General features: G+C 40.4%; 1 protein-coding gene across 2 annotated transcripts in view; it reads right to left on the bottom strand.

The window, feature by feature from the left end:
• Positions 1-2,833: 2,833 nt before the first annotated feature.
• CLIP4 (CAP-Gly domain containing linker protein family member 4) overlaps positions 2,834-15,269 on the bottom strand; it is a 31,007-nt gene continuing 18,571 nt past the window's right edge. For both annotated transcript variants that reach the window (XM_035903611.1, XM_009648195.2), the window contains exons 11-18: positions 14,875-15,015; positions 12,187-12,270; positions 8,788-8,928; positions 8,218-8,352; positions 5,915-6,038; positions 5,076-5,140; positions 4,332-4,404; positions 2,834-3,681 (exon numbers count right to left, since the gene is read on the bottom strand). In XM_035903611.1, the coding sequence (XP_035759504.1) occupies positions 3,360-3,681; positions 4,332-4,404; positions 5,076-5,140; positions 5,915-6,038; positions 8,218-8,352; positions 8,788-8,928; positions 12,187-12,270; positions 14,875-15,015 (1,085 nt within the window). In that variant the 3' untranslated portion in view covers positions 2,834-3,359. The remainder of the gene's footprint in view (positions 3,682-4,331; positions 4,405-5,075; positions 5,141-5,914; positions 6,039-8,217; positions 8,353-8,787; positions 8,929-12,186; positions 12,271-14,874; positions 15,016-15,269) is intronic.

A 15,269-nucleotide genomic window follows, 5' to 3' on the forward strand; every position in this document is an offset into this window, starting at 1 on the left:
TCCGGCGCTGGCTGGCAATCTTCGCTCTAATTTCCATTTTTTTCCCAGAGTTGTCTGTCAGCAGTGAGGCAGGACAAAGCATGCAGGTGGGCACTCTGCTGTGTGGCTGTCATGGACACGGTTTCAGCTTCCACCTGGTGTTTGACAAGGCTTCTGCAAAATTTGAACTCTGTAAAAGCCATGATGTAAATGCTGGACTTGCCACCTATGCAGCACTCTCACAGGTAACAGCTAACTTGTCAGAGAAATGAGGTCGTGTTTTGTAAATCTGTGCCAGTTTTGGATCCTTGGGCCTCAGATCTTGCTGGATAGCAACACTTTAAAAGCACAGGCTCCCTGCCCAGAAAACCATTAGTGTCAACATCTGCAGAACAGTCACTGAATCCAACAGGACTGAACTCACTAGAAATGGAGTCCCCATCCTGGGACACCTCAAGAAAGTCCTCCTCCTCCTGTCACACCTGTGACCTCTCCTTGCCATCCAACAAAGCTTGTTGGGAGCACTGAAGAAGTACATTTTCTGAAACTGGACCCCAGAGGCATGCTGTGGAACAAGGACAAGCAGCGCAGAACTGCTGGGGACCATCTGTTTATATAAAACAGATAGATAGTATTTTATTTATATGGTTTAAAGGGACTTTGAGGATCATTTGGCTTTTTTCTAACCAGTCTGGGGCTGTGACCGTACAGACCTCAGCCCGGCACCTAATTTCAAACTTCACTGCCAGTTATTTTCAGGGGTTTTTTTATGGCACAAAGTATCCTCCTGCAGGAATTGGAGAAGAGGATTATGGCAACTTACCTTGGATTTAGGGAAGCACAAACCCCTTCACATCACCAACTTGAAGACAGCCATCAGTAATCCTTTCTGGAACGGAGGGACTGGTTTATTTCTGTTTCAGGCCACATAAATTTACCAGTGCTTCTTGCTGCCTCGCAGAAGATTCTCAGCGCTACCAGAACAGCGCCATACTGATAACAGTCCTGACTTGCTCCTCTAACCTGCAGCACGCTAGCTGATTATTAGCCGCACTTTCGGAAGAAAAGTGCAGGTAGCTGAAGCTGAAGAGAAAGCACACTACACCAATGCTCAGGTAATATCTACGCCCTCTTCTTTACCCACCAGATGGGATTCAATGAAGTCCTGCAGCTTTTGCTAGCCCAGGCCACTGAGACCCCACTTCCAGCTGAACTGGGTGTAGCTACAGAGCTCTGGAAGGTGCAGCCTGACAGCCTTGGGGAAAAAAGCAGTTACCCCTGAATCAGAAAACGCTTGGAAAGAGGTTATTCCCACATATTCTGGAGTGAGGTTATTCCCATATATTCCATCAGCTGCGGAAGATAAGCCACACAGGAATGGTGTGACTGTAATGAACTGCCTGAGCTTGCTGCCTTACCCACACGCTTACTCCCGTACGTACCTGCTGAAGAACTCGGGCTCCCCCTCAGATAAAGCAGTTACATCCATTCCATCTTGTCGGGCAGGAAAAAGAACAGCATTTGATATCACTCATGATAATGAGTGAGTGTTTCATCACAGAAACTGAACTGCCCACCCCAGAGCACAAGGCTGGGACAAACCAGTGAAAGGTGCCGTACAGGCACTTCGTGTGGCAACTGGCAGCTCTGTTCCCAAGAGCCAGAAAGCACAAAGGGCTCTGGCTTACACGCCGCCACCGCCATTCCGTGCTGTATCCTGTTTGCCTAACTTGTACATAAGAGCAGAAGTGAGAGGACGTACGCCCTGTAATGACCTAATGAAAATTTTTTGCCATGCTATTCACCACAGTTTCATTTTACTAATACCAGCAAGAAACAGATATCGGACAAAGTAAGTTCAGTACATCACTGAGTATCTGCACCTTCAGATATAAAGCATTAATTTTTTTTTTACATTCAAAATGTACAGCTTTTATATTTAATTAAAAATTCCCATAAGTTAGACTACAATATGCATTATTTTAAATACAGCTCTGGAAAAATAACTACAGCAATATTTAGAAGAAGATAACAGCAGCAGAATTCTGTCTAAAAATAGGCTATTATGTTGTAATTTAAAGTGTCACTTCTTCAAGTAGGTAAGAGCAAGCAGATCGTTCAAGACTAAAATGACTGTTCTGGAACACAAACCCATCCTGATAAGATAATGTTTACATATGCTGAGCAATTAAAATACATGTTTAAAACACAGACAAAATATTAGCTCTTTTAAAAGGCTGATATGCAAATAATGTCACATCAAGGTGTCTTACAGTGCTGCACCTAAACCTATCCTTAATTTATCACAGGACATTTGCAAGAAATTTGTACTGGAAACTGCTCTGAAGGAAACAAAAAGAAATACGTATCACAAACGAATCAAATAATGTTAATAGCTTGCTTGAAAAACCCTGCATATAATCCATACCACTGGCAGGAATTACCATGCTGTATTTATACAGACTTAATATTTATGATGAGGCTATTATGTATAGTTTATTTGCATTTAAAAGTTGTGATACTCACAGCCTGCAGCACACCAAACAAAAAAAAGTCTTTAAAAATGAGGGAAAGCTCTCCAGGAGAGTGCAAAGTGCATTATTTTCAAGAGTGCTGCTTACACGTAGCTCTTTCTACAAATGCATACAACGAAAAGTGCTTTTTACTATACAGACTGACATGCAGCATATTTGTGCTTCTTAAAGGCTTTTTATTTAATTGCTGCTGTTCGCTAGGATAGCCGCAAATCCTTATATTTATCAGCCCTTTGGGAGGGGAGAATAGGAGGGGAAAGAAGAATAGGGCTCTGAATGATAAAATATAAAAATACAGGGTTGGGGGTTTTGTTGGGTTGTTTTTTTTTTTGCTTTCTTATTGCTAGCAGCTGATATTGGTATTGACAAAGTGCCTGGTAACCAGACTAATGTCACTCATTAACCACCTCCTCTGTCAAAAGCAGGCAACGCACAAAGCATTATCAGTTCATTACTACACGGAGGAAAATCGTTTAAATACTGCATGACTCACAAAGCAACTTCAGAGAACGTTGGCAATACTCGCATTCTCTAACTGCAACGTTATTCAAATAATAACAGCATCTCAAACCCAAGAGGCTTTTGCAATAACCTCCCCAGGCAAGGGCTGCTTCACTAAGAGAAACAGAATGGTGCTGTCACTTCTTAATGCAACCAAAATCTTTTTATCTATATTTTTTAATAGATATATATTAAAATATATATTATATATACACATGTGCATATATACTTATATATATGTAAAATGCAAATGCAGCTTTAATAATTTAAAAATAAGTTTGCATTCAAGATGGGGGTCTTGTGTGCTTCAAATACTTATTTCCTACTGTATGAGCACTTTTTGGCTCAGCAAATGTCATCGACAAGTTTTGCCCCGTTAATCCCACGATAGGTTACTCTGCTGGGTCGAACTAAGACCCCGTGGTTCGGCTTACAGGTGAAATAGCGCTTTTCCCCCACGGAGCCATCATTCTTGCCCTTGGCACTTCTGAGTTCAAGTCCAAGCCACATCCCCGGCGCAAAGTCTGCAGGACCGATGTACCTGATTGTCCCCATCTCGTTGGAGCTGGTCAGAAGAACCTGGGAGCCTTCATGCAGCTTCACAGGTCCCTCAGAGTTAGCCGTAGTGGTAGTGCTCCAGCTGCGCCGTAACACAGAGCTCTTGGATCTAGTTAAAAAAAAAAAAGAACGGGGGAAAAAAAAAAAAAAAAAAAAACACCAAACGGAAAAAAAAAAAAAAAAAAAACAACTCAAATCCCTTTTAAAAACAAAAAATTGGTTTTGATCTCACGTCACTAGCAGAACATGCAACAACATTACAGGCTAGCGCACACAGCAGTCTGAAATACTTGGAAAATCAGTTTCCTTTCACCTGATGCTAGGATCATTTGCCATAGGTGACAGTATTGGTAGATTAAGCAGTACAAAGCATTTTATTTGGGGCTTAAAAGAGTTTAGCCAAAACAACTTTTAACTTGTGGGTCAGTCAGGATCACCAGGACAAAGTGAAGGCCTTTAACGAGACCCTCTGAACTTCACCCAGCTGTGTGAGAATACAAGAATTTGGAGAATATGCAGTGATGAACGACTGACTGGAAAACAATTTCAATGCCAACCTGAATCCAGGGACCATATACCCACAGAATACTCCTAGATACCCAGGGAAAAATAGTCTACTACTGGTCCATTTTGGGGAAAAAAAAAAAAACCCAAACATGTAAAGGTCTAAGTATTATACATGCATAAAGCTTTTCTTTTGAACAAGAAGCAGTAAAGCTAACAGCCAGCCCACCCAAGCGTTCTGAACAAGACACTCACCTAACAAAGGAGTTTCTTCTGTTTATCTCCTTTTGTGAAGATGCAGAAGTGGTGCTTAGGCTGCGTCTAAAACCTAAGTGGAAAGTTTAGTAAGCTGTGTAGGACTTCTTTAAAAAAACCAACAAAACAACAGACACGCAGAACACCCTTTATGAACTCATATCCTTTGTGTTTTCTTTTATACTGCTTCCACTACGTTTGCTACACTTCTCCCCTCCAGTTTGGAAATTCAGTGATGAAACTTCTCATGACAGTGTCCATAACACATTCAAATTTTCAGAGAGGACAGAAATGAAAGTAAACAAACCAAATGAGTAATTTGAAGCAGCCTTTTCACAAAAAAGCTCAGGTAAGGAGAAAGAAAAATAACCGCTTCAAGTATCTCAGAGAAGTTTTAGTAGTTTCAGGTGGACCTCTCCCCACACTGATCCCTTCACCAATGTCAATTTAGATTAAGGAGCAGGTTCAATTTATGGCTAACTAACTCTTGATTAGAATACAATACAGTAATAAGGGAAGAGCATCAACAAGCTTAACTCTGACATCATTATTTCTGCCAGTATAGGTTAATAACACCATAGTACTCCACAGTTCCTGCATTTTTAGGAAGGGACCAGCCAGGCTCTTGGCTGGCATTTGGGTTCCTTGAACATCTGCTGTGGGCCTTCTGCAGCAGGTTCTGGTTGTAGAATGGTAGCCTGCGGTAGGCTGCTGAAGCCAAATCACAGCGTCTTACGCTCCTACCTGGGAAAGTGTGATGTATTTTGCTGGATGAAGTCTCTGTGAGAGAATCCAGAGAACCTGTTAGTCTGAAAAGCAATAACACAACGAAGTCGTCATCTCAACTCAACTCTGAGCAAACCTACTGCTGGAGTCCTTCCTGACACGTGTTGATTAAGTTCTGATTTTTTTTTCCCTTACACAAGCATTTTGGCTGTAATCAGGCTGGTATGCAAGAGGTGCCTGGAGCAAACTAGGGTATTCAAGCTACTTGCCTTTTACTCAGCAAGGGAGCGTGCATAATTTTGAGGCAAGCTGAGCTAGGATGTTCAGGGAAAGAAAAACAAGAACATGTCTGGCAGAGTAACTAGATACAAATGCAGGAGGGAAGAGCACGGTATTCCTCGGATGTTCTTCCTGAAAACTAACAAAGAGACTACGAATAAAGTGGTGGGTGCTTTGGTTCCTCTGTGCTGTTAGCTGGAATTGAGAACAGTATTTCCAGTCATGTCCATGGGCAACTTCCTTTTATAATATTTATAATTAAGTTTACTTTCATGACCCAATCCTGATGCGCTGAGCTAAGGTTTAATGAACACAGACTGTATCAGAAATGGAGGCCCTGGAATGAAAATACTTGAAGTGGCTGCCAGAGAAAGAGGGGGAGCCTCATTTCTAATTTCTACTCTGCTTTCAAAAAGCTGATCTAAAACCCACCAGGTTTTTCATGGAGGTTATAAACTTCCATTAGCAGAAAAAAAACATTTATTTCTTACACACCCTCCACAAAACTTTGTTTCCCACTGGAAACGTATTAAGAAAGCGTTTGGCAACACAAACGTTGCAAGAGCTTCAGTGCTTACCTCTGTACACGAGATGGTGGTGCAAATATTCCGTATCTGGGAAGACAACTGAAGTACTGAACACCTCCCACGGAACCATCATTCTTCCCATGAGGCTTGTCCAATTCAATTCCACACCAGAATCCTACATTTCAAAACAGTAAAATGATGGTATTTTGAACAAAGCACCACAGGCTTTTCTTCATCTGGACAGTTGGTACAGTTGGCATTCACCCACATCAAGGAAAACAGTTTCTAGTTGGAAACTGTCTAGATAGTTATTTTATAAAATATACATATATTTATTATTATCTATGTAACTATGCAAAAAAATTATATCATAATAAATCTAAAGAGAATTATCTCAGCATTTTTATATTCTTTCCAGAAAATCATTGACATTTTAATTAATACAGAGAAGGTAAACCCCTTAGTATATATACTAAAGCTGAACAGGATGTTACTGAATACAGCGGTGGCTATTGGACAGAAAGGAGACGGGGAAGAAGAGCAGTGGTGGTGATGGTTTAGGTTTCCCTCTTTTAGTCCTCTGACCACATGGTTTATGCCTCATCTGAGATCATCAACAGTAAAATTAAAAAGTTTTGATATTAATTCATTCCTTCTCTCCATCTAGCAAGTTATAATTAATACAAATTGCAAGGCGGGTTGTATGATATTGAGAGAAGGGTAGAAGAATCTGAACTGGCCGGCAATTCATCTCGTACAGCACGCTGAATAGGCATCGAGATGTTAATAAGCTTGATCATTCATAACCTGTGATAAATGTGAGCTAATTATGTAAAGGTGCTAAATTTCATACTCCATTAGCAGTCCTTATGCTATCCATCCCCAAAAGATTCAAAATTTAATTCAAGTCACTTGGTACTAAGGCACCGGATAAAATGGTAATTCTAATTATCAGCTCAAGAAACGCAGGAATGACAGCTTCTAAATTAGAAGGGCTCAGTACGTCCGAAGTTCCCCCCTTCCTGTTTTTAGAATTAAATAAAGATCTGCATTGCAGCAAAAGAAACAAAGTTTGGGTAACTTCCAGAGTTTTGATATATATTACAACTGAGATACTTAAAAATGCATCTGTTACATTTTCTATAGATGCAAAATGCATTTGTAAATGGTGAAGATTTGCGATTTTTCCATCCTCACTTCTTACAATACCATGTCTTCCTCCAAAACATTTCGTTCCCTCACCTGGGGCGAGAGGGAGGAGACTTACACTGTTGAACAGCTTTCTGATTTTACACTTGTTACAGTAAATTTGGAAAACCAGTCCTCTTCCCATTATTTACTTGGTAAGGAACAACAGGAAGGTGAGAGCGATCACATCGAAGTGCAGAACAGTTAATGGCAGTATGTGAAGCAAGGAATGCCTACAGTGAAATTGGGGAAAGGGGCGGGAATCAAAAAAAGTACGGAGCTTGTACCACAATCTCACATTCTGTCATTCTATGGTTTTTTTTTTTTTTTTAAATATCGATGCCACCATGTCAAGATGGAGTATTGCTGCATGGACCTCATTTAACCCAGGTACTTACACCAATACTTACCAGCTGGTTTTGCATTATTCTTGCAATAAGATTATTGATAAGGACATAAAAAACATAGGATTTGGTTACCAAAAAATAGCATTCAGAAATCGGTTTCCATAATTTAGAACAACTCGCTCCTGTCTGAAAACACCAGGCTTCGCTGCAATGTGGTTTTTTAGCAAGGGGAAGGGAGGGGGGAGCTGAAAGGGAAAAGGATGACAAAACAGTGGTAGAGTTTGGGGCTTTTTGAGATGCCTGTAACTTTTCATCTGTCCCGTGTCCTAAAGGTTTGTTAGTTAAGATTTAAATGTTCACAATTACTCTCTTAAAGACACCAGGAAGATAAGAATGAGACAGATATACGACACAGTAAGAGTACCAGTATTGCAAGAGATGAGCTGTGCCAAAAGGTAAGGAGTAAAGGGATGTGGTCTCAATAAACTATTTATCGCTTTGGAGCCTGAACAGAGAATTTTCAGAAAGCTTTGTAACAATACCTACAATTTCAACATCAAAATATTTCTCCAAATTAAGCCATGTTAGTGGACAAGAAAAAGTCAAATTTTAAACCAATATTTTTTTTCCTGGCAGTCACATTAAAGCAAAAAATATTCAATGAGACATAGGAGAGAACTTTGAAACAAACTGGTAAATTTAGGGGGATTTTTTTTGGAGGGAGTGAGGAAAAAAGATGGGTTCTCTTAACATTCATGTGCTCACGTGTAAGCTATTCCATATTGATCCTACAACATACACAAAGCGTATTGCAAATACCTGGTGCAAATTTTGTCGTCCCACAAAATCTAACGGTGCCTGTTCTCTGTCCTACCACCAGTACTCTGTCTCCAACCTGAATTTCTCCTTCATCAAAAGGATTTTTCCTTGTAGCCGGAGAAGAGCTACACAACCCTGTTCAACAGAAGAACAAGATCTGAAATTAGTGGTATTGTATCTTTAAAATTTAAGAAAGTCTTAAATCATGAGCCAAGCCATTGGCAAACAGAGTATCTATCTTGAACACAGCGGACCTTTAACACATGGCAACGCACAGCAAATTCTGCCGAGACAAAGAATTGCTTTGCTTCAGCATGAGAACCGCAGACTACAGCCTTTTCTCTGCAGCTGAAAGCTACAGTGATCAACTGCAAGAACAGTTTTCCTCTCGAAGATGTTCTAAAAAACTTCAAGGGTTGCCAAAAATTTGAGTTCATGGTTAAGCTACTTCCCAAGTGTCTGTCTTGAACGCTCTCAGATTCTGACACAGCACAAGCAGTTCTGCGTAAGCATTCAATACAGCAGTGAGCTTCCACCTGCGGTAACACACCTCCGTGAACCAGACCATACCAGCACTAATTTTAGATGAGGCAGAAGACACTCCAGTCACGGCTCTTTTGTTGCTGCTAGTGGAGTTCCGCTTCTTGCAGTAATTCTGTTTGCCTTCCAAGGAGGTAGTAGAAGAGGAAGAGCTGCTGTACACAGGAAGACCTAAGAGACACAAATGGAAATAGTCCTTCAGAGATCATATTCGGGAAAGGACAGATGAGCAGAGGGGAAAGCTGCTGTAAGACGGCAGTTAGCTGCTCTCCCCAGTGGGCAGAATACAAAGTGAAGACCCAAAATGAGAGGTTGTTAAGCAGCATTTACACCAACACCCATCAGGAACACCACAGATGCATCTGCCCCTGCCTTGGGAATAGGGCACTGAGCTTGGTGCTGGAAGAGGTCCCCAAAATTCCCTTCTCTGTTACTCTGAAAGTTTTTCTAAACAGTCGCAAGCCTATTTATTAAAATATGGGAGCCTTAGTAATAAGAGATCATACCAGCACGCTTTCAGCATCCAGCCTATTAAAGAGTTGATGAGAAGTGAAGGAAGGTGATATTATGTGAGTGAATTATTGTCTGGATTAAAGCCCACTATATTCCATTACATACTGTATTAATATTAAAATCTGTACTATAAAGTAAGAATGGGAAATAAATCACTTCTTATCTCCATTAGCAAACCCTGATGCCTGAACTGTCCTGATAAGACTTGGTTCAGTTTTCCTCCTTCCTTTTCAAGGCTCTCCCCAGTTCTCCCCTTTCCTACCCCCCTTCTACCCAAAATAAGGCAGGGCGCAGCAAGACATGCCTATGCCTCAGTTTCCCAATGCGAAAAGCTGATATAATATTGCTTATCAAACTTTCCAGAATTCAGAGAGGCTTAATTCAATAGTTTTCACAAAGCATCTCTGTATCGACACAGGGTTAGTGTGTTCAATACAATTTAATCCTCCAATTTGGCAAAGCTGTAAAGAACTGCAGAAAGGCAAATGCAGCAGGTCAAAGCAAAAGCTTAGGTATCTGGGGACAGAAATCTAAAGGCTTGAGATATTGGCTGCAGCTACGCTGCAATGAAGAAAATGCAAATTACTAAATAAATGGTGAGTAAACAGGCAAAATTCAGCTCCCAGCCCAAGGTATAAACAAACGTGTGCATTTGCAAACGCATACTACAAGTCCGTATTTAGAAGTCAGTCAGCGATGGACTCGCTGGAGGTCAGAGCGCCTAGCACGTTTGCATGAACACAACAAAACCCGCTGATGCGGCATTACAGAAACTGAACCAGCCATCAAAGGCTTCGCTTTGTGGGAAATCATGAGGTGGGAGAAGGGAGAGCAGAAGGGACTGCAGCAGGCCCTATGATCAGCTCCTCTTCCATCAGGCAAAAAACAACTCTTTGTTGTATCGCTCCTACCAGTGGAGTTGGACCTGTTCTTAAAAACCTCCCACCAGGGAGATGTCGGGACTTCCTCAGCAACATGTTTCACCACATAATTATCTGTACTTTTGCAGGGGTTTTCCCCCCTAATATAAAACCTAAGTTACCACAGTTTTAGCTCAAGGTTTCTTACTCTTATTACACGCGCAGAATGGGTTATACTGTTCCTTGTATTTGAAAGCTTCCTGGTTCATCCTTTTAACCGTCTGTCTTTTTAATCACACAGTCACAAATCCCATCAGTGTTTTCACCTAAGTCGTGGTTTATACCTCCCATTATTGTGGTGCCTTCTCAGATTCTCTCCAGCTGATTCACATCTTTTTTTGAAATGCAGTGCCTAAAACTCAATGCAGTGTTTCAGCTGAGGCCTTACCTGTGCCAAGGAAAGCACCCAGGGCGCCTCCTGTACCTCACAGCTTCACCCCTTTTGTACATTCCAGTACGTTGCCCCTTTTGCAACAGCGTGGCATAGAGGACTCACATTTACCTTGTAATACTCCATATCTCCATGTCCTGTTCTATAAAACTACTACCAGGCATGTCATTCCCAGGGTGTACTTATACAGTTGACTTTTTCAGCCTTGCTACATAACTTTGTAGTTGTCCTTACTCTTATGCATCTTTCACACCCGGCCCCCACCCTGTCAAGGGGTTTTTTGGGGGGCAGTTGGGTTTTTTTTTAATATCAAGCCAGTCAACCATCTGCCGTGCATCATCTGCATATTTCAGCAACAGACTCTATCCCTAAAAAAAAAAATTTACAAAATTTACCAGACTCGGCACAAACTCCAGGAAAACCCCAAGCTGAAATAGCCTTACTGTTTGACAAAGAACCCCCGAGAGCTACTTTCTGCACCTGCCTTACGGCGCTATCACCTAACCCACTAGATCCCCAAATGAGGCTTCACTCCACATCACTTACAGCCTGCAAAGCCTTTGGAGCCCCATTAATTGCAGATACCCTATTGCATCCATCAAACAGACACTTTACTGCCAACTAATTTCATTCTGTCACCAGAACCTGAAGAACCAGCCATTAAGTGCCCTCCGTGAACAAAATGTTGAAAACCTCTGCCTACACGAGTTTTTTAGCTCACCTCTGAAGAAGTATCCTACAGGACAGTGCTTAAATACCTTACACTGGTCTCTTCCCCACAACTGTTCACTGACAGGGGACACAAAAAGATGCTTGTTTTCAAAAGAGTACGTTCAAAAGTCACGCTTCAAACTATTTCAAAGAAATACTGCTTTTACCAAGACGTGCAGAATGATTTTCCGGACAAAACCTCAAAGGAGACCCAACTGGTACAGTTTGCTAAAGACACCCCTGAAGGTGAGGTCCCTTGATGTTTAAAGTTCAGCAGACAAAATATTGATGCAGAAGAAGTCGCTATCCAATTCTGAAACTAGGTAATTGCAGAGAACGCTTCCTACATAAAAGGAAATTTTTAAAAAGCTAGAGTTTCATTTTTCATATTTGAAGTTTGCTGTTGTGAGTCTTCCACAATGCAACACCATGACTGTGAAGTGCTGTTACAGACAAACTTGAACATACAGATATAGGAAAGAATAAAAATCCCAACAGAATACATGCACAGTTCTTCATCAAAATCTAAGCCGTAACGATAAAGGGCAAGAGGTCTCCCTCGGAAACCTAAGGAGGCAATTCTGCAGATCCTCTGTAAGATCACTTAGTAGGAGACACCTTTCAGCTTTAAGGGCTTGCCTATATTCTTGTCTGTGTATTTGGATAGAAGCTGTTACCAAACCAACACAGAACGGCAGGCAAACATCCACGCAAATGACTCCTAGTAAACCAGGTGTGTACAGCCTGCTTGGGACTTGAATACAGGCGGGCAAGGCAACCTGGTTTTATGGTGTAGATACAGGACTTCTACAGAGGTAAGGCAGTAACGACACTTCCTCTGTCCTACCCAAAATTTTTCTCAAGATGTTAAAAAAATAAAAAAAGTTTAGTCACCATCTTTCGCAGGTACAGTTTTTCCCCTGTTAGCAGCTACGCCGTTGGTTTCAGCAGCACTGTCTTTTTTTGCCACATTTAGGCCTACAAAAAGAATATACACAATTAAATCTATACATCCTACCAAAGAACAGTAATTTTTACTGTAAAGTCATGTACAAAAACAATTTGACAGATTTGCAGATGAGTGGATGCATGGATAAAACGGGTACAACTGTACAGTTCCTAGGACCCTTCATAAATGGGTAAGACAAAACTGCAGAATTGTTCTGACGGAGAAGCACAGACGTTAAACCCCTTAACACATTAAAACAGTCCAAACGATCTTGCCAAACACTAAACAAATTGTCTGCAAAATGTTAATGTTTATATTGAAGAAGTTTTACTTAAATCTTTCAAACGTTTTCATCTATTATATATACAATATTCACTTCTATGTACTTAATGTATACTGTTCACTCATATTAATTTCACAATTTCTGCATTAAAGATTACACATAAAAGTTTTGAGAGAGATTTGAGACCAAATCTTCATTCAGTCTACAAATAATGAAGTATGCCAGTGTGATTTTTAAGAGCCTAACTCTCAGAGCAGCAGTGTTGTGACATGCACATGAACTTGTATTGCCACGTAAGTTACAATTTGTGAAGAGTCATTTTGCATTTCTGACAGTTGCCTACCCTAACTCAATGAAGAGCAAGCTCATCTATGATTTATCTCCTCCCCCTCATGAAAGAAAAATCCCATCTTTTTTATTTAACTACATCTGTTGGCTTAATTCAGCTACCAGGACTGAACTAGTTTGCAAATGTACTGTATTTTCCAAAATTTTACGCTTTAGTCATTAAGGCAACAGATCAAAAAACTAGTGTTTGTGACTGATAACACATTTCTCAATTTGATCACAGTAATCCTTTTTCTAAAAACTTGAAAAAGACCTATTATCATCAATCTGATGGATTATTCGAATCCAGTAGAAACAAATCAAATTTGAAAATCTCTATATAGTATTGTATTTTCCTTTGCAGCTTATAACTGTATCTACAAAAAGCATATTAATTTCTCCTGGATCATTACAAACCAGCGTGTCGCAGGAATGAAGTTCAAGGGAAAGAACTGTAATCTGGTGATGGACAGAAACACTGCAAAACAAAAGTTCTGCCTCTGCAGCTTTGTCCTCCCACTCCAGCCAGCAAATTGGCCGGGCACGTTAACTTTAATGGACCTTTCAACGCAAGAACATCTTGCCAACGGCAGCTTCCAGATTCCTGTTAGTGGATGTAAGCTCTGCCGGGCAGATGATGCAGAATGCATTCTGATTTTTTACCTAAAGCCAGTAGCAAATGTTTTAAAATTTACAAAGATACAAATGCACCTTTATGACAGAAAGTTGGTTTATGACTAAACTGTCTGGAACACACCGTCTGTGACAAAGGAAACAGTCCTTTCCGTTGGAGTTTAACGAGTTATGAACAGTTCACATCAAACACTGAAAAATACTTAACCGAAAAAGCCAGCTTAGATCTGCTCTTGAGCAATACTCCTAACAAACCAATTATTCTGAGAAGCTTTTTATGCAGGATGCCCATTTATAAATAGCTTAAATCACGTGCTAATTGTACATACACATACTCAGGGCTTGCTTCCCCCTCAATCTACGTAGAGAAGAGTTACATAAATTGTCCGAAATGCTGCCAAAATGCATCTCTGCTACCAGCCTGGCCCATGGTTTCTATACCCTGCGTATTACTGGTAAAGAGTGGAGTGGTTTAGGGTGCTTGAGTAAACTTGATGAGAACATTTGCATATCTTCCATCCCTTAAGCTGTGCTGCCTTAGTAAGAGTCACCTGAACAGGGTTTGAAAGGCAAAGGAAATGTTAATGTAATATATTTAGTGGCATTATTGTACAGCCAGCCAGACATGGGGCCAGGTTATGCATGGTGGGCACTGCATGCAGCAGGGGACACAGTACAGTCTGTACTCCAAACACCTTGGAACCTAAACAGACAGAAAAGATGCATCATTCTTACTTCACAAGGAGGGAACTTACACAGAAGGATTAAGTAATTTGAATAAATTACTGAAAGACTAAGACAGAGCCAGGGCCTGAGCCTGTAACTCCAATCAGTAGACCGAGGCCGTATTACACGGGTGCCCTTTCTCTTCTAATTTGCCTCTGGTTTTAGTCAGATAACTTAACGAGCAGATAAAACACAATCCGTTAAATAGTTCCTTGATCATTTTGCCAGAAAATAAATTAAATTTCTTCAATTTCTACACATAAAGTTGTACACAGATTAGTTTCTAGATTTTCACTGATTTCAGGAAAATGTTTCAGGTTACCCAGGAAGATCTTAGTAAATGAAATCACGTTAATTTTAGACATTTAACTGATACCACAGCCAACCAGAAATTACTTTAAAGGCTTGAGAATAAATGTTGTGGTGAACTTTTTTTTTAATAGAGTATATAAAGACCTCTTAGTACACCAGATGGCTATAATCACTAAGTAACTACACACAACATCCTTCCAAGTACTAGTTTAAAGGCTACTGAATTTCTAACAACAAGAACACATAGTTAATAAGTATCACCTTCTCATCCCAAGTGATGACCTAATTCCAAACAAGTAATTCTTAAAGATTAGTATCTCAACACTGTCTCAACATACAAGAGAACACTCACCAGAATTCACTTTGGAAGTTATGTGCGTCACATCTATTTTCTTGGATTTGACCAAAGGTGAAGACCGCGTGGAAGAACTTCGTACAGAGCTTTTTTTGTGATCAGAAGCCTTGCTTATTTTAGAAAGAGGTGCAAAGATACCTGGGGAGAAAGTTGTACATGCCAAAAAAGAAACAGGAGTAATATTAATGTTACAAAACTTTCTGGCTACTATCTCTTACATCAATTAATGCTGGCATTTTTTTCAGCCATGATCATGGCTTGCTATGCTGTCAAAGCACTTGACGGGTAGGAAGGACTTAGGCTCAAAGGAACAGTGAAACCAAAATGCTTATCAAGCAACTTGAACAGAGTAATTCAGGAAGTCAGTAAAACTATTGGTTTACAAAATGCAA

The sequence above is a fragment of the Egretta garzetta genome, unplaced genomic scaffold (assembly GCF_000687185.1).
Source record: "Egretta garzetta isolate BGI_Z169 unplaced genomic scaffold, ASM68718v1 scaffold11, whole genome shotgun sequence".
Lineage (NCBI taxonomy): Eukaryota > Metazoa > Chordata > Aves > Pelecaniformes > Ardeidae > Egretta > Egretta garzetta.